The sequence below is a fragment of the Triturus cristatus genome, chromosome 11, assembly GCF_964204655.1.
Source record: "Triturus cristatus chromosome 11, aTriCri1.1, whole genome shotgun sequence".
Lineage (NCBI taxonomy): Eukaryota > Metazoa > Chordata > Amphibia > Caudata > Salamandridae > Triturus > Triturus cristatus.
Genome location: NC_140594.1, coordinates 187,258,338 through 187,280,364, shown reverse-complemented (window position 1 = coordinate 187,280,364; position 22,027 = coordinate 187,258,338). Strand labels below are relative to the sequence as shown.

General features: G+C 48.4%; 1 protein-coding gene across 2 annotated transcripts in view; it reads left to right on the top strand.

Annotated features, from left to right (window-relative positions):
- HECTD4 (HECT domain E3 ubiquitin protein ligase 4) overlaps positions 1-22,027 on the top strand; it is a 2,430,065-nt gene that overhangs the window by 803,549 nt on the left and 1,604,489 nt on the right. For both annotated transcript variants that reach the window (XM_085634374.1, XM_085634373.1), the window contains exon 42: positions 6,544-6,679. In XM_085634374.1, coding sequence (XP_085490500.1) covers positions 6,544-6,679 — 136 coding nt within the window. The remainder of the gene's footprint in view (positions 1-6,543; positions 6,680-22,027) is intronic.

Sequence of the window (22,027 nt, the reverse complement as noted above, 5' to 3'; positions counted from 1 at the left end):
AATTTCCAACTATGGAGATGAAGACTGATGTTCTTCACAGAGAGGTACTCCAGCCTGGTCAAGCCCCCTACAGAACGTTTATTGCCATTAAATTAGGCCATCACAGATTAACCTTTTGGGCACTCAGGAAAAAAGACGTTCAGGACCACCAGTTAATAGGCAGGCAGCTCAATGTCATTTTCTAGCAAAAAAGAATAAAGCATTTCATAAACAAAATCCTACACCAGAAAATTTGCTAGTGAAGGCGTTGATGAGTAAAGTTAATACCAACTCCCTACATACCACTCCAACTGATAGTGAGTCAAACAGAATAGAAGCATTTGGCAAGCATAATTTTTCCTCTAAGAACCTTGCTGTGCGCTAAGTAAATGCCAGCTGTCTTCTAGACTGCTACCCCCATGCCCTATGGGACACAGTATCCCAAGCTTTACCAGCAGTTCCAGGCGACTTTTGGGCATCCATAACCCGAGCTATCCAGGAGAGCCACAAGAGCAAAATGTGTGATCTGCTCTGGCTTCAACACGGCTGACTGCTTAGATGGGGCAATGGCTACAAGCATGGTGCTTCAGCACCACAATTTGATGAGGGCTACGGACTTCTCTGGGGATGTCAAGGATCCCTAATAGAGATGCCATTTGATTGCTCTCACCTTTTTGGTGACAAAGCGTTTTCTGCCATGGAACGTTTTATAAAAAACAGGGCCACAGCACATCCCTTGGGCCTTTCTAGTATCACCAGATAGTTCCAACAATGTTGTCCCTCCGTGGTTATGGTAGGGGTTTACAGTTAAGCCAAAGCATGACTCATGCTCCAGCACAGCAAGCCTTTAAGCCCTTTCATGGCTGAGACCGCAGTTCACAAAGACAACTCCCAGAACAGCAGGGACAACGTGCAGCCCTTTTCTCAGCCCTTCCTCTATCTGCAGCTGCCAAACTACTTTAGTGTGTCCTTGCTAGCACACTGCCATCCTGTCTTAGTCAGGATCCAATATTAAGCCATCTCTTCAGACAAGTGGGTTCTGAAAATTGTACTTCGAGGCTACACCCTCCCATTTCCTTTCCACCCGCAGCACCAGTCACCAACATCAGGGCGCCTGACAGAGGACAATCTATCCATCTTGCAGGCCCATTTGGCCAAAGGGGCCATAGGGAGGGTTCCAGCAATGGAAGTAGAAAGGTATTACTCTTGCTACTTCTTTGTGCCAAAGGAAGGAGGCCTTCATCCTATGTTAGATGTTCGTCCTCTCAGCGCCTTCCTTCCTCGGAAGGACAAATTCAAGATGCTCAGGCAATCCCAGGTCCTGTCGTCCCTATTTCCTGAAGACTGGATTGTGATGTTGGACCCGCAGAATGCTTATTTCCATAACCCTGTCCTACAGGCACTACCTGCAGTTTACAGTGGGCCAGGAGCATTTTCAGTTCACAGTGCTTCCTTTTGGCCTCACCTGTGCAACTCAGGTGTTCATGAAAGTGATGGTGGTGGTCTCAGCACACCTTCTGAGGTTGAGGGTATCTGTCTTCTCCTACTGGCTGTTGAAGGCGGGCTTGCCCCAGGCATTCCCCAACCACCTCCAGTCTATTGCCAACCTCCTAAAATCATTGGCGTTCACTATCAACCTGCCAAAGTCACACCTCACTCATACTCTCCCATTCATCACAGCTATTCTGAACACAGTATGGTTTCATTCCTATCCCCCAGAGTGCAGTACCAGGGGAATCTGTTCAGCTGAATCCAGATTTCAAGAGGAGACTGCAATCTATCTGCAGTAGTGCAGTGGGACTTCATTTGAGTCAGTGGCTGACCCCTCTTCTTAGCCCACACAGATTTGGTAAGGCCATCTGGGAGAGGTGGCGATCAGATGCCTCCGGTCTCCGACAGACTCAACCCCACATCAGTTTGTTATAGTTGAGGGCGATTCGCTTGGCGCTGAAGGCCTTTCTGCCTACCCATTGGAGGAAGGCTGGTGCGGGTGCTCATAGACAACAATACCAGCATGTGGTACTTTGACAAGTAGGGTGTAGTGGAGTCTTGGACCATGTGGAGGAGGCTCTACACCTCTGTAAGTGGCTTAACCACTGGGTAATTTCTCTGGTGGTGAGCCCCCTGATGAGATCTCGAAATGCACAGGCGGACAAACTCTTCCTCTGATGCTTAGAAGATTATAAATTGCAATTGCACCCGGTGGCGGCACAGGCCATCTTCCATCAATAAGGAGACCCATAGCTCAATATTTTTGCCACCACTGAGAACGCGTATGCCAGCAATTTTGTGCATTGAAGTTTCCAAGTCTTGCTCAGAGATGCGTTTTGTCTAGAGTGGAGCTCTGCGACTCATGCATGCCTTCCTGCTGCTGCCGGCTTTCCTGATATGATTTCTGAAGATCAGAAATGATTAGGCCCAAGTCATCCTAGTGGCACAGGATTAGACCAGGAGAGTATGGTACCCAAAACTCCTGGGCATCAGCTTCTGTCCTCCAATGAAGCAGCCACCTCAGGAGAATCTTGAACTCGCTGCTCGGGAGGATAGGCCCGAAACTGCACTGTATCCAGAACTGCTCAGATGAAAGGGAGTGTGTGAGAAAGAGTCAGGTGTGATTTCAGCACGTTTGTAGAGAATCCCAGCAAATACAGGAGGTCTGCCGTAGTCTGAAGGTGGGAGACAAAAGCCTGCGGTGAGGACGCCTTCAACAGCCAGCCGTTGAGGTAGGGGAAGACTGACACCCCTAACCTGCGCAGATGAGATGTGACCACAGCAATCACCTTGATGTGGACAGCAATACCAGAGGAAATCCCCTGGAGAATCCAAAGTAATAATTATGGCTGATGATATGTCTGAGACAGATGAGCAGAAAACCAGGGGTGCAGACAGCACACCAAGGAAGACAAGCGAAAGCTTTAAGGAAAAGGAGTGCCAGACCTTCTTCAGAGGCAGCTCATTCGGAATAGAGGGCAGCTGTTTGGTTGTCCAGGGTGGTTGAGCTTACCCAGCAAAGTATGTTCGAGACAATAGGACACCCTGGCAGAAGATGGAGACAGAGAAGATGGCCCCTATTTGACAGGACTCAATTTAGCAGTGAGCTGGTAGGGTCTGGGGCCGCTTTCATCTGGAAAGAGACTGTGGGGTCGTCTATTTATACCAACTGTTTTGTCCCTGGATAATCCGGAAAAGGGAATGGTTTGCTTATTGTTATTTCTTTTCTTTGAGCTTTTTCACTGGAAATGTTTGGGATGGAGGGGAGTTGCATAAAGAGCTGCTGCTTACAAAAGGTTAATGTTGGGATGGGGTACCAACTGACCCAGGGACTGGGGTCGCAAATACCACCGCGGACACATTGTAACACCAGTGGCTAGTAGCTTGTCGGTTATTTCATTTAACTTTTAAGGATTAAATGTCCCAGCTGAACACTTAATGGCCTTACGCATTCTTAAACAACAAAAGAGAGACATGTCTTACCTAAAGTGGTGCCTCTTCTGAGAAAAGGCACTTAGAGACTACTTTCAAGCTTGTTGCCTTTGCACTGTTTTGCTTCCTCTAAGATTATGATGGTGGTGGTGAGGAATCCTCTTTGCCCCGTTTAGGGTTCCGGCTGGAAACAACGTACCTGGATAAGGAAGGTTGCTGGCTTTTACTGAATGGATACCTAAGGGGCAGGATAGTATATATAGCCTAAGTTTACACACCCAACTCTGAACACAAGCACTTTCTGAGATGAACATTTCCACAATCATCTTCTGTCATGTGCTGTAGAACAACTGATAATAGGGGGTGACTGGTACTTGCCTGCAGACCGGAAATAGAGACAATCCGTGTCGGAAATATGAATGCACAATAAATGCTGTCCAGAAGAAGTGTCAAAATGGCTGAAGGAGGTAGGCCTCATAGACATAGGATGAGCTTACTATCCTACCCAAATAGACTACTTGTATTATTCTTCTGCTCGCAAATATTATGCAAGAATAGACAAGGTGTTACTCAGCCACACTTTCTAACATATGACTGAAACGGTAGAACTTGGGATCATCGCTTTGTCAGACCATGCCCCAGTAACAAGCTGGTTAAAATGGGGGATTCAGTCTTCGAGCCTGAATTACATCTTTCTTGGCAACTCAGTTATGGACTGTCTAAAATCCAATAATATGGTTGACACTGACATAGGTAGAACCTTGGATGGATTGAAAGCAGTAGTTAAAGGGTGTATCATAGCAGAAAGTAGCCGACTCAAGTCTATTAGGGCGCTACGTGGGCTACAGTCGTGGGAGACCTGAAGGTGGCAGAAGACATGCACACAAAAATCGAGTTGCAAGGACTATGGTGCAAGGTACGAAGCCTACAATGCCAACTTAGTCTACTTGATGTAAATACATTGGTTTACTCCTTGGTTAAGCTTTGGCATTGATTCTGTAAAAAGAGCTACACAGCCTGAAGGTTGTTGCCATCTATGCTGAGGGTTGAACTTGGTACAGCATCATATTAACAGTCTAATACTGGATGAGCGAGAAATTCAAATAGTGATTAACGTGGAGATCACAGACTGGTTCCACCAATGCTATCAGCAACTCTATAAAGCTGAGCTCCTTGGCCCGACCAGATAGTAGAATACCTAACTTAGACACGCTTACAAAAGACTACAGAGAATGATTTGACTAAGGCATATACTCAAAACGCACATGTCCGGACAGATATGCACAACAGTTTTATAAAGCGTTGTGGTGTGGAATGTTTGATTTGCTGGTAAGACCCTTCAACTTGTTAAGGGCATACAGAGTCAGACCTATTTCACTTGTCACTAATAACATGAAAAGTTATGCTAAGACCCTGGCAAATAGATTGAGTGCAGTGCTACCACAGTTAAATCAATACTGATCTGGGTTATAGAGTGCTGTTGAGTCAGTGGCAACACAATGAAAGTGACTATTTGAATAATGCAACTCTTAGGATCAAAAGAGAAACAGAGTACTTTTTCCTGGGTGCCGAAAAGATTTGAATAGGGTAGCCTAATGTTATTTTAGGAAAACAGTGAGAGACTGGCTTTTGGCCAGTCTTTCTGAAAATGCTCTTTGCAGGTAGTGCAGTGCCAATGAAAGGTCCTGCATAAATGCCAAAGACTCTGATGTAATTGAGGGGGTAGTGAGGCAATCTCCCTTACTCTTTGCCCTATACCGTGAACCAGTTGCACAAAAGTTAGGGATCAATTGTGGGATACTGGAATATGTGACTAGGTGCAGAATAAATTAAACCTAACAATTTTGCTGATATCTCGATCTTTGAGCCAACCACCTTCCTCACTACACCGCTGGATGATCCAAGATCACTTCTGTAAGGTCTTCTTTGGGTACAACATAAGTCTAACAAAATTTGAGGCCCTTAACTCATCCCCATATTATTTCGCAGCCTGTGTAGTGAGATGACATTTAGATGGGCCGCTGTTTCGATCAGGTATGTAGGGACAAATATTTCCACTCACAGAAGGGACTGCTTTACTGCTAACTACCCACCACTGCTCAACTTGGTCAAATGTGATTTTCAGAGATGGCATAGAGTATGGTGAAAGTGGTACCCTAACGCACACTCTGTGATTCTGCCTGAAGATAAGGAACTTTTGGGTAGTTGTTCTTGCGGGAGTCTTTACTGTCCTTGCGGGAGTCTTTATTGGGCTTTTGTGCTGGGGATACTGGTCCATTTTCATATCCAAGGCAGTGGATGATCTTCAGCAACTTAAAGAAGCAGCAAACCTGGAGTTTTGAAGCTGTATATGTTCACGTTGTGATGTTACACTAATAACCAATAAAAACCTATTGAATCTTAAAATACTTATAGGTGCCTGTCTAACACATAACTCTCCCTCTGCTGTCTCCAGGACAAAATCTCACACAATCTGACACCGCAGGTGCTAAGGCACCTGCGGTGTCGGAGTACTCTGCTAGTGTTCACTCCCTGGCTCTTAGCCATCTAGATCTGCAAGCCATGTGGCTTGCAATTTTGCTATTGTGGACTGTGAGCTGGAGCAAAGATCTGGATAAAACTGACTGTTCTGTTGAGGTTTACATCTTTTTTTAATCAGTGTTCAACTCCACTCTCACAGATGCACTGTTTCTGAAAGGTTACAGTATACCTCAGTACTGACTTAGTTACCTGGTAGAGGAGACATGGCAAGAACTAATATTAAAACAATTTAGATTATAAAAATGATAATAACTGTTTATATATCACACAAGACAAACTGGATTGTCTCAAGGTACTTCAGTAATAGTTATTATTCAGCACCGACGTAGACCTCTATTTATTTATTGTGATAAGTTGGGAGCTTACCCACTGAGCTCTCCTGTACTGAAGTAAATATTAAATGTGTAAATTTTGATTTACTTATTTTTCTTCTGACAAGATTATCCTTTTTTAATTTGGTTTTACTGAGGTAGGGAGTGCATTTTGCAACATGTATGGAATTACACTATAATTTTCAACTGAAAGCAACGTTTGGCATGTTAAGGCATCATTACTTTTCCTTCTTGCTGAGCAGGTTATTAATATTCTGTCCTTACACAGAACTGATCCAGTGCGCCCATTTATAAGTGGTCATGTGGCAAACAGCATGGCAGCAGAAGTGATAGCTTTGCTGCATAGCTTACTAATGGCTCCAGAATCCAACGCAGCTCAGATATGGACAACAACTGCAGAGAAGGTAAGAGAACCACCACTTTTATCTTTCATGAATTTGAATGTATTCAGAAACCTATGGGTGTAATTGCTTTTTCCAGTCTGTGCCCTGTATTTTAGGTTTATTGCAGATGTGTGTGTGATTAAAGCTGAATAACTTTCATGGCAGTCCTTAAGCAGAACACTTCTGCGCTCTCAAATTGGTGACATCAATTTTAAAAGTGTGCAGCCAAAACTGAAGCTTAGTGGTACACTTTGCATCTTCATGAATAGTTATGCTTAGTTATAGTATTTACTTTATTAGTCTGTTGATATTTCTGCATTTTTAATACTTCTCACCCATAGATTTGAGTGAGAGCTGAAACTGTAAATAAACTTGAAACGGTTGCCGTTAAGGTGCTTTTCAGAAACAACTGTAACATTGCAGCGAACCAATGAAACCCTGTTCACTCAGCAAATCCAACTGTTGCATACAATATGTTTAGCCTTTAAGTATATTTTAATATAATTTTTAATTTTTCTAATATTATTCCTCCACTTGTTGTGTTGATTTGATTGTTTTCCAGGCGCTTCACTGGTCACTTACATCTTTTTTGAACTTTTTCTTTTACTTCAAGCAAAGTGTTTTTTTTAAAAAGATTATTTTTTTTCACTCAAGCAGCTTCCTTGTAAGCAACCACATTGGTCTTTTTTGAAATTGTCTTCTGCAACTAGTATTCCCTTGAACGTTATTAAAATCCAAATGGCATGCATCTGGGAGCTAACATGTTCTCCCCTTGGGATTTCCCCCCTCCGTCGTGTGAATAACCGCCTCACTGTATCTGTTTCCTCTCCTATGGTGATTCGGTATGTTATGCATTTCAGCCAACACAAACTTTCTGTGGCCGTTAAGAAACTAAGGTTTCACAGACAGGCATGATGTTGATCACACTGGAATGGACAGAAAGGGTCTTATATTGAAATGTCCTGTAAGTAAGTTGGTCCCCTCCAATTCATCTTCCATCTTAAGTACTGATCTATCTAAGTATATTTCCACCAACTATTGGAAGAGGTTTTGCTGCTGTTGTGTTTCCGTCAATCTGATAGAGACATCTAGCTGCAGAATCCTTAACTTTTGAAGTCTCCCCAGGCATCAGACTGGATCTGGGCATTTTTCAGTAGTCCCTCTGCGCGCGGGGGGACAGCGCCTTATGACTCTGCAATGTCGGTTTCTTCTTTTCCGCAACATGAATGCGGAGAAGCGGTTTCTCAAGCTGCTTTTCTGGCCTCCTTCAACAGTGTTTGTGGGTTGGGTACAGTGTGCCTTTTTTACCATGTCGTTAGGTTTTAAGCATTGTGAGTCTTGTACTCAGCAAATGTCGATTACAGACCGACATTCCGTTTGTATGTGGTGTTTGGGAGAACACCACAACTCTGAGGATTGCTGCTCCTGCCAGAGGCTTAAGCTGAAAGCGCTCAAGGAATGCTGTATGAAGTTACTGGCTGCACGTCTGTTGCGGTCCTCTGATACTTCAGGGCCTCGGTCTTCATCTTCCGTAACGGAGGTCCGTTCACGGGGCTGTCCAGGAGCAGAAGCCCTTCTCTGGGACATCCCACTCCAGAGACGTCCAAAGGTAAGTGCAGGTATTTGAAGTGCTTCACCCTGACTTCGTTGCGTGGAAACTCAGTCTCCCACAACTGCTCCCTCTCGCGGGTTGAGGAGGCTGTATACAACTCCAATCCACATCTCCCCATCTTTCCAGGAGCCGGGGCATCGATGGCCCGGATGATGGAGTACTATAACTCTCTACATTTCATCTTTGGGACCCCACCTTCCTCTGGAGCACCCTCAGGTCTCAAGAAGGCGAGTGGAGCTACGCCTGCCTGCCTGCTCCTGGAGACCTCGTTTGTCTCCTCAGACATCCTACCACTAGTAGTCTGGTAGATCTGAAAGAGACATGTTAGTGATAGATTCCTTACCTTGGAATATCCCCAGGCGTCAGACTGGATCCGGAAAGTTTTCGTCAGCAGTAACCCTGCGTGTCAAAAGGTGGCGTAGTGCAGCTCCGCGTCCGTCGCTGGCGTCGATTGCACCGAGATGACGTCACAGAGACTACTTAGGCACCACCCATGCACGCTGACGTCAGTTCTTTCCTTTTCTGCGCCAGCAAGCGCCGATTCGGTTAGAGCACGTACCCTAGTCAATTTTTGACTAACTTTTGAGACTTTTTGTCTTTCAATTTTGAGTCTTTGTGCCACGTAGGGATGCCTGGGTTTAAATCCTGCGGGGCCTCTCGCCGTACGATGTCGGTGGCCGACCCCCATGTCGTCTGTGTCTACTGTCTGGAGCGCGACCATGACTCCTGATCATGTTCCGACTGTCTGGCCATGGCTCCGAAAGCCTTACGCGAGCGGTCCCGTAACCTGCTAGAGGCCCGGCAGTCGTCTCCGCGCCGCTCAAGGTCCAGGGGTCGATTGAGGGACCGACCGCGGAGCCATCATCATCGCTCCTCGGGGTCGAAGTCTTCACACTCGGAATCGGGTAAGAGACGTAATAAGAAGAAGTCGAAGAAGCGTTGTCGCTCTCTGACGTCCCCCCCGTTGGTCCCCGGATGAGGGTGCCGGGGGTTTCTTCCCCATGGCTCCTTTGGAGCCTGAGAGTCCCGCGGCCTACCCACCTTATCCGGGTCCGTCGGCGACTCCTGCCCAGATACAAGCTTTCCTTGCTGCCATGGATCACCTTTTCAGGTCTAGGGCTCCCGCCGGCGCGCCTCCGGGCCCTGTGGTCCCAGCGGAGGTCACTCCCTTGCCGCCGGCTCCACTGCCAGCGCTGCCGTCAGCTCCGGCGCCGCAAGGTCCTCCGCTGGCATCCCCAGCGCTGCCCGCGGCTCTGTTCCCGGTGCCACAGTGGGTTCCGTTCGTTCCACCACCGCCCTTGCCCGGTCTCCTGGACAATTTTGTCCCTAGTTGGGACCCTAACCGTTCGACCCTTTTTATTCCCCTGTCCCGCCCCTGCTACCGCAGCCTGTTCCACGGGCAGTGGAGGACGGGGACGACTGGGAGGGGTCTGAGGACCCTCTCGCACCGCAGTGCGGGTCCGAACAGGAATGGACAGAAGAGTTGGAGGATGCAGGTGGCCATGACCTCTCCTGAACCTGGTTTTCTTTCTTCTCCTGCTGTGGCTATGGAGGAGGGCGCCACATACACTATGGTGCTCTGTACAGCTGCTGAGGCCCTTGACCTGCCTACTGGGACCCTTAAAACTAATCTCACTGAAGTACTTCAGCTGGCGGCAAGCTCTATGGAGCCCCTGCTGCCATTCAATGAGGCATTAACTGACGTATTGATGGGCACCTGGTCTAGACCAGCAACGGGGGTTCCCGTGGATAAAAACGTAGCCAGGCGTCATTGCCCGGCCCCGGGTGACCCTGCTTTTTTGACAACCCACCCAACTCCGGAGAGCCTGGTCATCCAGGCCTCCCACTTCCCAAACTGCATTCCAACTGCCCCGCCGGATAAGGACTCCAAGAAACTGGAACAGTTCGGCAAGAAACTGTTTTCTTCTGCCAGCTTGGGGCTACGGTCGGTGAACACTGCATGCCTCTTGGGCCGCTACTCCAACGCTGTGTGGGACAGGTTGCACAGGTGCTGCCTCAGTGTCCAGACAGTGCTTTCCCAAGCTGTTGCTGAGGGGAAAGATGCAGCAAAGTTTGCCATCCGGTGTGGACTGGACACCGCAAACTCACTGAGTAGGGCGATTTCCACAACAGTGGCCCTCCGTCGCCACGCCTGGTTGTGGTCCACTGGGTTTTCAGGGAATGTTCAGAGTTCTCTTATGGACATGCCGTTTGATGGTACTCGCCTGTTTGATGATAAGGCAGATAGGGCGCTGGAGCGTTTTAAGGACTCCCGGGCTATGGCCAACTCCTTGGGTCTCTCCACCACCCGTCCAGCCACGTCTGCTTTTCGTTCCTTTTGTGGCCACGGAAGGGGCACCCCGACATGTTCATTCAGCCAGAAGCCTGCGCAGAACCAACCTCAGCGCGGCCGCGGACGTGGTTCACACCGCGGCGGGACAGGGGGCCAGCGTGCCGGTCAGTCCACCTCCTCTCCCGCAGCATCCGCCTCGAAGCCTTCCTAGGCCGAGCTTTGGGGCACACCCCACGCCGGTGTGTGGCAGGTTTCGCCATCACCTCCCCCACTGTCGTTACGTTACCTCGGACAGGTGGGTGTTGCAAATTGTCCAAAGGGGCTACTCCCTCCCCTTTGAGTCTGCCCCTCCAGCCATGCCACCTCAGTTCCACTGCATGTCGGGGGACCATTTTGCGCTTCTCCAGCAGGAAGTCACGGCCCTCTTGGCCAAGGGGGCCATCGAGCGCATTCCTGGGCCAGAAGTAGGATGTGTTTGTTATTCCCACTACTTTCTGGTCCCCAAGAAGGAGAAAGGGGGTCTGCGCCCCATCTTGGACCTCAGGAACGTCAACCGCTTCCTCTGGAAGGAGACTTTCTTGGCTGCCCTTGACCCTGGAGACTGGATGGTAGCATTGGACTTGCAGGACGCATATTTTCATATCCCCGTCCTGCCATCCCACCGGCATTACCTGCGGTTCACGGTAGGCTAAGAGCATTTTCAGTTTGTTGTGCTCCCCTTCGGCCTTACCAGTGCCCCTCGGGTGTTCATGAAAGTAATGGCGGTGGTCGCAGCTCATCTGCGCAGATCAGGGGTTCCAGTCTTCCCCCTATGTCGACGACTGGTTGTTGAAGGCGGGCTTGCCCCAGGCAGTCGTCTCCCACCTCCAGACTACAGCCGACCTCCTGCATTTGTTAGGGTTTTCCATCAATATGCCAAAGTCGCACCTGAGCCCCTCTCAGAAGCTCCTCTTCATCCGAGCGGTTCTGGATTCAACGCAGTTTCGGGTTTATCCTCCCAAGCAGCAAGCCCCGGGATATTCAGGCTATGATTCCGACCTTTCAGTCCCTATCCCGGGTTTCGGTCAGGATGACCCTCCGGCTCCTGGGCCTAATGGCCTCCTGCATCCTGCTAGTGCAACATGCCAGATGGCATATGCGGGCTCTGCAGTGGGACCTGAAGTTTCAGTGGGCACAGCATCAGGGCAACCTGTCTTATCACGTCCAGATCTTGGAGGGTAGTGCATGACAATTGCAGTGGTGGCTCACGAATCGCGATTGGGTCGAGGGCAGATCCCTCTCCCTTCCCCAACCGGAGCATACAGTGGTCATGGATGCATCCCTCCTGGGATGGGGCAGCCACTTGGGAGAGGCGGAGATCAGAGGCCTCTGGTCTCCGGCGGAGTCCCGGCTCCATATCAACCTTTTGGAGCTTCGGGCGATCCGGCTTGCTCTGAAAGCATTCCTTCCTTTTGTCCGGGGAAGTACAGTGCAGGTGTTCACGGACAACACCACCGCCATGTGGTACTGCAACAAACAGGGCGGGGTGGAGTCATGGACCTTATGTCAGGAGGCTCTTCCCCTCTGGACATGGCTGGAACATCAAGGCATTACCTTGGTGCTTCATCACCTGGCAGGTTCTCTGAACGCCTGGGCGGACAAACTCAGCCGTCGGTGCATGATGGATCACGAATGGCATCTGAACTCGGACGTGGCGCAAGGTCTCTTTCTGCAGTGGGGAGAGCCTTGGTTAGATCTATTCGCCACCGAAGAGAACGCTCAATGTCCTCAGTTCTGCGCGTTGGAATTTCCAAGGCGGCACTCGCTCGTCAACGTTTTTCATTGCGAGTGGAGCTGCGGTTTGTTGTACGCCTTTCTCCCTATACCACTTCTGCCCAGAGTGCTGAAGAAGATTCAGCGCGACCAGGCCCAAGTCATCCTTGTGGCTCCGGATTGGGCACAAAGATACCGGTATCCTGGGCTACTCAGCATTGCGATCGATCCCCCGATCTGACTGCCTCTTCGGGAGGTTCTTCTGTCGCAGCAGCATGGGAAGGTCCTCCACCCGAACCTGTCCAGCCTCCACCTCCATGTGTGGAGCTTGAGCGGCGGCAGTTGACCGCTTTCGACCTTCCTCCCGAAGTCTGTGATGTCATTCTGGCAGCCAGACGTCCCTCCACTAAAACGGTATACGCCTGCAGGTGGAACAAATTTGTGGCATTGTGCACAGCAAAGGCTGTGGACCCCCTTTCTGCCCCTCTTTCCGAGGTCCTTCTGTTCCTTCTATCTTTGGCCCAGCAGGGCTCTGCTCTGGGCACTAACAAAGGTTATCTTTCGTCCATCTCCACCTTTTCTACGGCTTCCAGATCAGCCTTCTCTTTTTAAGTCCCCAGTTGTTAATCGCTTCCTCAAAGCCATTACACACACGTTTCCTCCCGTGCCTTTCATAATGCCTCAATGGGACTTAAATCTTGTCTTGACATATCTGATGTACGCTCCCTTTGAACCCCTTCATAACTGTCCCTTACGTCTTCTCATTCTCAAGACGGCTTTCCTGGTAGTTATCACCTCTGCCAGAAGAGTGAGTGAGCTCCAGGCTCTTTCTTCTAAACCTCCTTTTCTTTCTGTTCATCCAGACAAGGTGGTTTTAAGGACTCGTCCTTCTTTCTTGACAAAGGTTGTCACGCTCTTCCACATCGGGCAGACCATCACTTTGCTCACCTTCTTTCTGCCTCCGCATCCTTCAAAAGAGGAAGAGAGGCTCCAACGCTTGGACCCAAAACGTGCGCTCTTGTTCTATCTGCAGCGCACACAACAGTTCCGGGTGGATGACCAGCTTTTTGTTGGCTACGTGGGCGCCAAAAAAAAGGTCGGGCCGTGCACCAACGAACCATCTCTCGGTGGGTCGTTCTGTGCATCAAAGCATGTTACTCGTTGGCTAAGAAGGAGCCTCCTGTGTGGCTGCATGCCCATTCTACCAGGGCAACGGCAGCCACTACTGCCTTGGGACGCTGAGTTTCCTTGCAGGACATGTGTCAGGCAGCTACGTGGGCCTCGCTGCACGCGTTTACCAAGCATTATTGCCTAGACAGTCCAGTCCGGAGAGACGGCTTCTTTGGCCGTTCTGTCCTCCGTGACTTTCTGGTGTAATCTTGTTCGCAGACCCACCACCGGGGTTGGTATTGCTGGGGTATCTAGTCTAAGGTAAGGAATTTATCACTAACGTGTCTCTTTCAGATGCACAAGTTACTACTTGTGTAACGATATATCTGTAAGAGACATTAGTTAGTGATCGATTCCTTACCGCCCCACCCATCCTCCTTGTTCTGCAAACTGATTTCTAGGGTTAAGGCCATCCCTTTCAGGGCCCTAGTTTAATGGCACCAGTGGTCTGTTTCTTGCATAGCTCTGCATTCCTGGCGCGGAAAGTCGTGTACAGAACTGACGTCAGCACGCATGGGTGGCGCCTAAGTAGTCTCCGTGACGTCATCTTGGCGCATACGATGCCAGCGACGGACGCGGAGCCTCACTACGCCAGCTTCCGATGCTCAGGGGTACTGCTGACGAAAACCTTCCAGATCCTGTCTGACGCCTGGGGATATTCTAAGGTAAGGAATCTATCACTAACTAATGTCTCTTACAGATATAATAGTAACTTGTGCTTCAGACTGCTACAGCTTCACAGAATATGGATTCTTTACCTAAGATTCTATTGAATAGAGAGTCTAGGAGTCAAAATGCATGTGGCAAGCACATCTTTTCTTCTGCTAGTTCTGCTTTAAGGTCCACAAACATGGCTTGTGTTCTTGGGCATTTTCCCCACGCTTTGTGGGATTCTTTGCAAACTATGTTGCCATCACTTCCAGATAACCTCCGTTCTGATATTGAGCAGCTGATTAGAGATGGACATCAGGCAGCTAAGCTAATAATTAGATCAAGCATTTATACTACTGATTCAGTAGGTCGGGTGGCATCTTCGTTGGCACTACGGCATCGTGCATCATTTAGAATTTCTGGTGTATCGGAGGCTGACCAGCCAACTTTGGTCGATATGCCCTTTGATGGCGCCCATCTTTTGGGAGCTCCAGCTGACTCGGCATTCCATGATAGGTGAAGTGATACAGAGTCTTAATTACTCTTTCTCTGTTTATATGTTCTTTAGTTGTCCCTCCACTTAGGTTGTATAGGTTATACAGAATTTTTATTTTTTCAAGGTATTAGTGTTGTTAGAGCATTGACGTCTTTTTTTGTTACACCAGATTTGTGTTCTTGTGGGCAGCAGATGATGTTGTTTCAATACTGTCTTCAACAGTTTATATGGTAAAGGATGCTGAGGTATGTTTTTCCTTTTTATTTTCTCTCTGAAAATGGGCTTCATGCTCAAGAAATCATTTGTTGGTGATGTGTCTTCTGGTTAGGGCGTTTACCTTTTAACATGCTTCTTCGCAGCAGTTTCCTGTGCTGTTATGCATCGCTGTTGTCATGCAGCATTTCTTAAAGAGCATTTGCTCATGCCAGTTATGAGTCCTTGTATGCAGAGTGTATTCTTGTTTTTTGTGTAGACTCTGAATTTCCACTTTAGTGTAATTTTGGTCTCTGGTTTGTCCAACGCCGTCCTTTGTATTACTTTAGCAGTGTGCACTTGTCATTAAATTCAAGTGATGCACGTATAACCTTTGTGTTGGATCATTTTTGGTCCCATTGAGGGGGTCAGGCCAGCTTTATTGTGTGATGTGTTCCATTTTGTCGCATAGGAATTTGTTCCATGGAAGTGTGCTCCCTTTTTTACTGGATACATTACATTTGGTTCCTCCGTTTTTGGAGTTATTCATTCCCATGTTACAATTTTGGAACATGGTTGTCCCATGAGCTCTGCCTATGAGATTGTCTGAGATACTGTGGCTGAACACTTACCTTAGGACGGTTTACAGCCATGTCTTACATGGTTTAGAAGATTTCTGTTTCTTCAGAGGAGAAGCTTCGTTTTTTGGATCCTTCTTCACTTTAAGAACATCCTTGATATTTCAATATTCGTTGGCTTTGGCACTATTGATAGCCATGCATTTCCTGTCGGAAGGTTGGATGTTCTCTGTCTTCTTGGGGACATTTATCTTTCTCTATTAGCCATGTGTTGTTTTCTGTACCTTACAGCCCTTCAAAGGATCATAGAGTGATGTATGATTGGGTGCTTCCTGTGTTCTTATAGAACTAAATATGTATATTGTGAGAAAGTGCCTTCTTTCTTGCATGGTATGCCCCCACTTTTTGCTGAATTGCTGAATGTACTTTGACTGAGTGTGCCCTGGACTCCTGCCAATCAGGTGCCCAGGGCCTATGTTCCTTCCCTAAAACAAACAAAACCCAAATTGTCAAACCCTGGCCACATGTCAGCCTCTGGTAAATGGTACCCTAGGTACCCAGGGCCTTGTGACCAGGGAAGGCCTCTAAGGGCTGCAGCACTCATTGTGCCACCCTTAGAGGCCCTGTACCCTTACACACACACACACACTGCCTTTGCAGGCTGAGTGTTTGGGTGCAAGACAAAAACAAAGTTGACATGACACACATCCCTGTGTGCCATGCCCATCACCTACACTGCTATGGCATACATCAGCCACCCCTCTAGCTGGGTGCCTTATGCCAATGGTGTGGGCACAGGAGCAGGAGCCCTGTGCCCCTACAGTACCCAGGTCCATTCCTGAGCACTGTAAGTGCAGTGCTGCCATTTAAGAGTACATGGTGCTGAGAGCTCGTCAAACCAGAGCTCCACAGCACCATAATGGCAACACTAAAGATTAAGAAGTTTGGTATCAAACTTCTCAGCACATTAAACCCACACTGATGCCAGTGTGGGATTTAATGTACCAAGCACCCCAGAGGGCATCTTAGAGATGCCCCCTTAAACCTAACCTACAATCCACGTCTGCTCTGAGGCTGCCTAGGCTGCCACACAGCAGACATGTTGCTGGACCCCTCGGTAGGAGAGCCCCTGCTCTCCTGGGTCTGCAACAATGCACATACTGGGCGAGGTGCTAAATCTCCTCCCCCAGGATGGGCTGGGGGAAGCTTCAAAGGAATGCCGCCTCTGTGAGCTTCCCCAGGCCACTCTGGCGGGAAGCTTTGGCCGGAAACCCCAAATAAGGACAGGGATGTGCCAGCCTGCCAACCCCACCCCTCAGGTGGGGGAGGCGAGGTGAAGCACATCTCCGGGCTCTCGCCATCTTGAAGATGGGGAGCCCTACCCTATCAGGACTAGGCTACTGCCCCCCTCCCACAGGAGAGAGGCAGGATAGGAGGTGTACCCACCCCAGGACAGGGACCCATTGGTCCCTGCCCTTCGCCTACCTGTAACGCCCTTAAATCTCGTATTTAGGGGGCACCCTGAACCTTCCTTCCGCAGATTCCAGATTCCAAGAATACAAAGAAGAGCAAGAAGAAAGAAGACCTGCCCTGCAGCTGCTAAGAAGAGGAAGACACCAACTGCTTTGGCCCCAGCCCTACAGGCCTGTCGACCCTCAAACCTGCTCCTGCTCCAACCCGGCATCTCTTGTGGCCAGCAACCTCACAAACCCCGGAGGACCTGGCTACCTTTTGGCTCTAAGCCCCTGGGACTCCCATGAGTAGAGGCTCTACTCAAAACCTATTTCTAATCCCTGGCAGCATCCCGGAACTGTGAACCCAGCACACTCTGCACCAGCCAAGCCTGGCCAGTGCCGGAGTGAACAAAGACCACGAGGACGACCCCACGGCGACTGTGACCCCGAGTCCGGCACCCAAGGACCTCCCTCGACCTCCTGAAGAAGCCTGCAGCCTCAGAACAAGGTGGCCCCCCCCCCACTGCGATCAACAGAGGGTACGATTTCCCGACACCAAAAGGCACCCCTGTACGCGGCGCCCCGCGGCCCACTGTGCCCACTCCCGGGGTACCTACCTATCCTCCAACTTACCTCTCGAAATGGTGGTGGCACCTGAAGAATCCTCGTCCCCGAGCTTGCAGTCTTTTTCTAAACCGGAGATTTCCCATTGAAATCAATTGAGCGCCCGAAGGCTCAAAAGCACCCTGCACCCAGCCGCCCGAGTGGCCCTGGCAGTGCAACCTCTACACCTATCTACTTCCCCACTTCCCTGAGTAAGTGACCAGGAGCCCAGCTCCCACAACCGCGTGGCTTGCTAGTCAGCAGCCACCAACCAAGGCCCCCTATCCCTCATAGGATAACATTGGGCCTAACTCTCTCTGCATCCGGCCGCCCTAGTGTCGCTGAGGGTGAACTAACTGTACCTACCTGACCCTGGGGGACCCCTGAGTCTATGCCCAGAACCTCAACTCTGCCAGTCGAGTACTTACCTTTAAACCGATAACTCTATTTTCTTCGTAAGGTAACATTGACTGGCTTTTTCCTGAAATTTCTTCTAAGTGTGGACTTTTCAAATCTTAAAATATTAACCAAAAATCAGCCGAGTAACACAAACGAAAATACTCACCTGCTCTTAGGTGAGCTCCCAGTGCTGGATCTTGGTACGGATTTTTAATATTCCTTAAAAATCGTATAATATCTGAAAACGTAATTACTTAACTGTTTTGGATAAAGGTCCCAGTACTGAGTCTAGGTACCCAGTACTGGATTGCAAAAGTAACGAGAACATACTGTACCTGCAACTTGAATTTCTTCCATAGGGAATCATTGACTGTTTTCTCTGAAATATTTTCTAAGTGTCAACTTTAAAAATAGCTAAATATTGTTTAAAAATTATCACAGCAATTAAGTAGACTTTCATCACTTGATTCTAAGTACTGACCCAGGACTGAATCTAGGATCCAACAAATGCTTTACACTGTCTTCTGATGTTGCCTTACTGCTCGAACAAGCTACCACTTTAGAGAGTAAGGTTATATCTAACTTTAGCCTCTGCCAAACCCTTGGGGACTGTGGACTCTGTACACCCTGTACCTATTAAGGAACAGTATATACAGAGCCACGTTCTCACATATATCGAGTCATTGTCTGTGTTAGGGTCAGATTGGGTTTTGGCTCATAGGCCTTGTGGGCAGTTACTACAACTGGGGTCCCTCTTTTGGGGTATTTTCCATGGTTTTGGTTTATCTTATTCGTCTTGGCCTTTTAAGCCAAGTGTGGTAGTAAGTGCTTGCTGCAAGCAGAGGTTCATTTTCATGTGGGTTTTCTTTAGGTAGTACCAGCCTGTTAGGATACTTTTGTCAGGTGTTTCATTAAGGGTGCAATATCTCTCTTGATATTATAGTATATGGTATTTTGGGACTGGTTTTTCAGTTATGTTTATCCATGTGTGTAGGAGGCTGCGACAGTTCAAAGGAGTTGACGGTGACCTTGTCGCTGCAGCTGTGAGGACCAGGCGACGCTGAGGAAGACTAGGAGACGTGCACGAGCTGTCCCACGTTAGAAGTCGAGAACCAGGGGGTCGGTGTCCGGCGGGAGCACCAACAAACCTGGACAGCTGCAACAGGCTGGAAAGCGAAGAAGGAACAACATTGGGACACATGCAGGAGAGTCAGAGCAGGCCCCAAGCAAGCAGAGGAGTTCACTGAAGCAGAAGACCCTCAAGAGGACCCACAGGCCAAAGGCACAGGAGTCGCAAGAGGACCTCAAGCAGCTCACCAAAGATCAATGCCCATGGTGCAGAGGATGTGGTGAGGATGCTGATCTTTGCAGGAGGAAATGCTGGAGCTTCTTGTAGCCCGAAGATCTCTGAGTGCATAGCCAATAAGCCTTGGCAATGGCAAGTCGATGCTGTGCCCAGGGGTTCGGTGCTAGCAGTTCCAATGAGGGATTCTGATTTTAACAATATGGGGGAGCGCCAGGTAATAAAGTCCAGTAGCCAACAAGTAGTATTAAGAAAGTTCTTTATTTCAAATTCACAAATCAATTCAGTAATACGAAAAGCTCAGCCAACGCATTTCATTCCCTCAAGGGGAACTTCATCAGGGGTTAAATGTCAGTTCAGAAGGTGTTCAAAGGCTCAAATAGTCGATGCGAAGGTTCAATTCCAGTGTGCTGTGCTGAAACTCTCCGGTGTGCTTAGCGGCTTAGTAAGGCCTGCATTCAGACACCTTATATGTCAATAGTGAAAATGCTCAAGGGTTCAAATGGTCAGTAAGAAAGTTCTAATCCAGTGTCTTGCGCTGGGACTCTCCGGAGTGCTTACAGGCATAATAAAGCCTGCAAAAGGAGACTGATATACATGTTCATCCGGTCAACACTCCGAGGGATACTGGCCTCAAAATTACAGAGAGGACAGGTCAGGCCTCGAGGGAGTTGCAGAACCACCACCTGTGTTGCTTAGCCTTTTGAAGTCTTTTGGACGTCAGGCACCGCAGAAGCTTTGTTGCGGTGCCTGCAGATGAAGGGGAGTGACTCCTCTACTCCGAGGGAGATTACTTCGGGTTTCCTTGACTCCCACAGGTCTGTTGAAGATCCTGGAAGACACAGACGATGCAGAAGATTTGCAGAACAGCAAGACCAGGGGCAGCAGAAGTCTTCCATGATGCAGTCTCAGTTTCAAAGGAAGTCCAGCAATGTTCAAGTGTCCAGATGGTCAAAGAGTTCCGTGGTTCCAGACTTGAGTCTTGTCCCATGAGGAATCTGAGAACCTACCCACAGGTAAGCCCTTTAATACCCTGAAAAAAGGGGTTAGGATGGCCCAGGGGTCCCTCCCAGAGGTGGGGCTGGACAGAGGGGAGGATACTACCATGTCTTTTGTCCAAGGGCTCCCAGAACTGGCTCCAACTGGAGTATGCAAGGAGGGCACCAAATTTGCCCTTCAAAGCGGTCTGGTGGCGCTGGAAAGCGTCCCCACCCCAGCCCAATACACTAAGTCCTGTCTGGGAGGTGGTCACACTTCCCTGTGACAGGAAACCTATTGTTTTATCTTCCCCTGTTCGAGCTCAGCTCAGCAGCAGGAGGGCAGAATCATGTCTGGGGTCGGCAGCAGCACTAGCTTGCTGGCTGACCCTGGAAGGCAGTTACTGGGAGTACTAGGGGTTTCCTGGAGGAGCCCTCCAGTGCATGGAATCATAGCTCCAACACCGGTTACGGTGTTGGGGTATGATTCCAACATGTTTGATACCAAACATGCCCAGGTTCGACACAGTCACTATATAGTTAGCTGTCTCGTAATGACGGATGGCCACTATATGTATCAAAATGGCTGACCACACTTACAAAGCCTGGAGAATTGACTCCAGGATTTGTAGGGGTGTCCTGCTCAGGCAGAGGCAACCATACACATATAACCCAGCACCTTGCCTTCCGGATAGAAAGACCTGCCTTAAGGGTGACTTATACGTTTCAAGTGTGGCTACCTCGTATATAAGAAAACGTATATCTGTCATAAGTGGTGCTAGCACCAGCTTACACAGGCTACAATGGCAGGCCTGTAGTCACCGTTTGAGTGGTCTCTTATGTGTGGCATAATAGATGCCGCAGCCCATGGGAGACCCCTGGTGGACCTTAGTACCATATACTACAGACTTATAGGGGCACTCCAGTAGCCAATTGTGGAGGTACAAAAGTACTTATGTCAAATTTAGGGAGGAAGCACAATGACTGGGGTCCTGCTTTCCTACAATATGTGTATACAGAGTTTACATAAGTGTGTTAAATATGTGTTTACATATGCGAAGATGCATTTCTGCTATATGTAATAAGAAGGATATTGCATTCTATTTTAATGTTTGGATCTATATGTAGGCGTGGAACACGTATATGTAGATCAGGGTAAATTTGATCAATGTTCATAGCAGATTCTCAGATCTGTTTACTTGCCATGTTTCCTTCTCTATGAACACTATGCATTGTGTGAGCCTTCAGCTGGTCATTTTGTGTATTAAAGAAAAAAAACATTCTTTGGTTTAGGAATGGACTGTGAGGTTCATCTGTTTAGACACTTGGTCTGATCTTCCTGACCTTGCAATTAATGGGTTTATTAATCTTGGTGTTAATGGGATGAGGTTTGGAGGCTCTTCTTTTCTGGGGTTATCGGGACAAAGTTTCTTCAGATATTTCTTTACTGATGTACAACATGCGGGTTGCATGGCATTTGCATTGCCTTTGGCCTTTCTAGTCTGACGGCTCACTTAGCCTTTGGTGTTTAAATACCATTGTCTGTTGTCAGATGTCTTCTGACAGGGTATTATCCTGTTCCCCTTGAGGCTTTTGTTTTTCTATGCCTGTGGGGTTGTTTCTTATTTACATTGGCTGTGGTCAGTACCACAGTTTTAAAAGCGAGCCTTCATTTCATTTCATTGAATTCCTACTAATGTCTGGTTTTTGGTGAATTTCGACCAGCTGGTTCTCTTGAGATTGTAAGATTAGTTTGCAGACCCTCCTCTGGGTGGGTATAGCTATGGTATTTAATTTAAAAATTAACAAATCTGCGGCTAGATGTCTCTATCCAATGAACAAGTTACTTACCTTCTGTAATGTATTATCTGGTAGAGACTCAGTCTAGC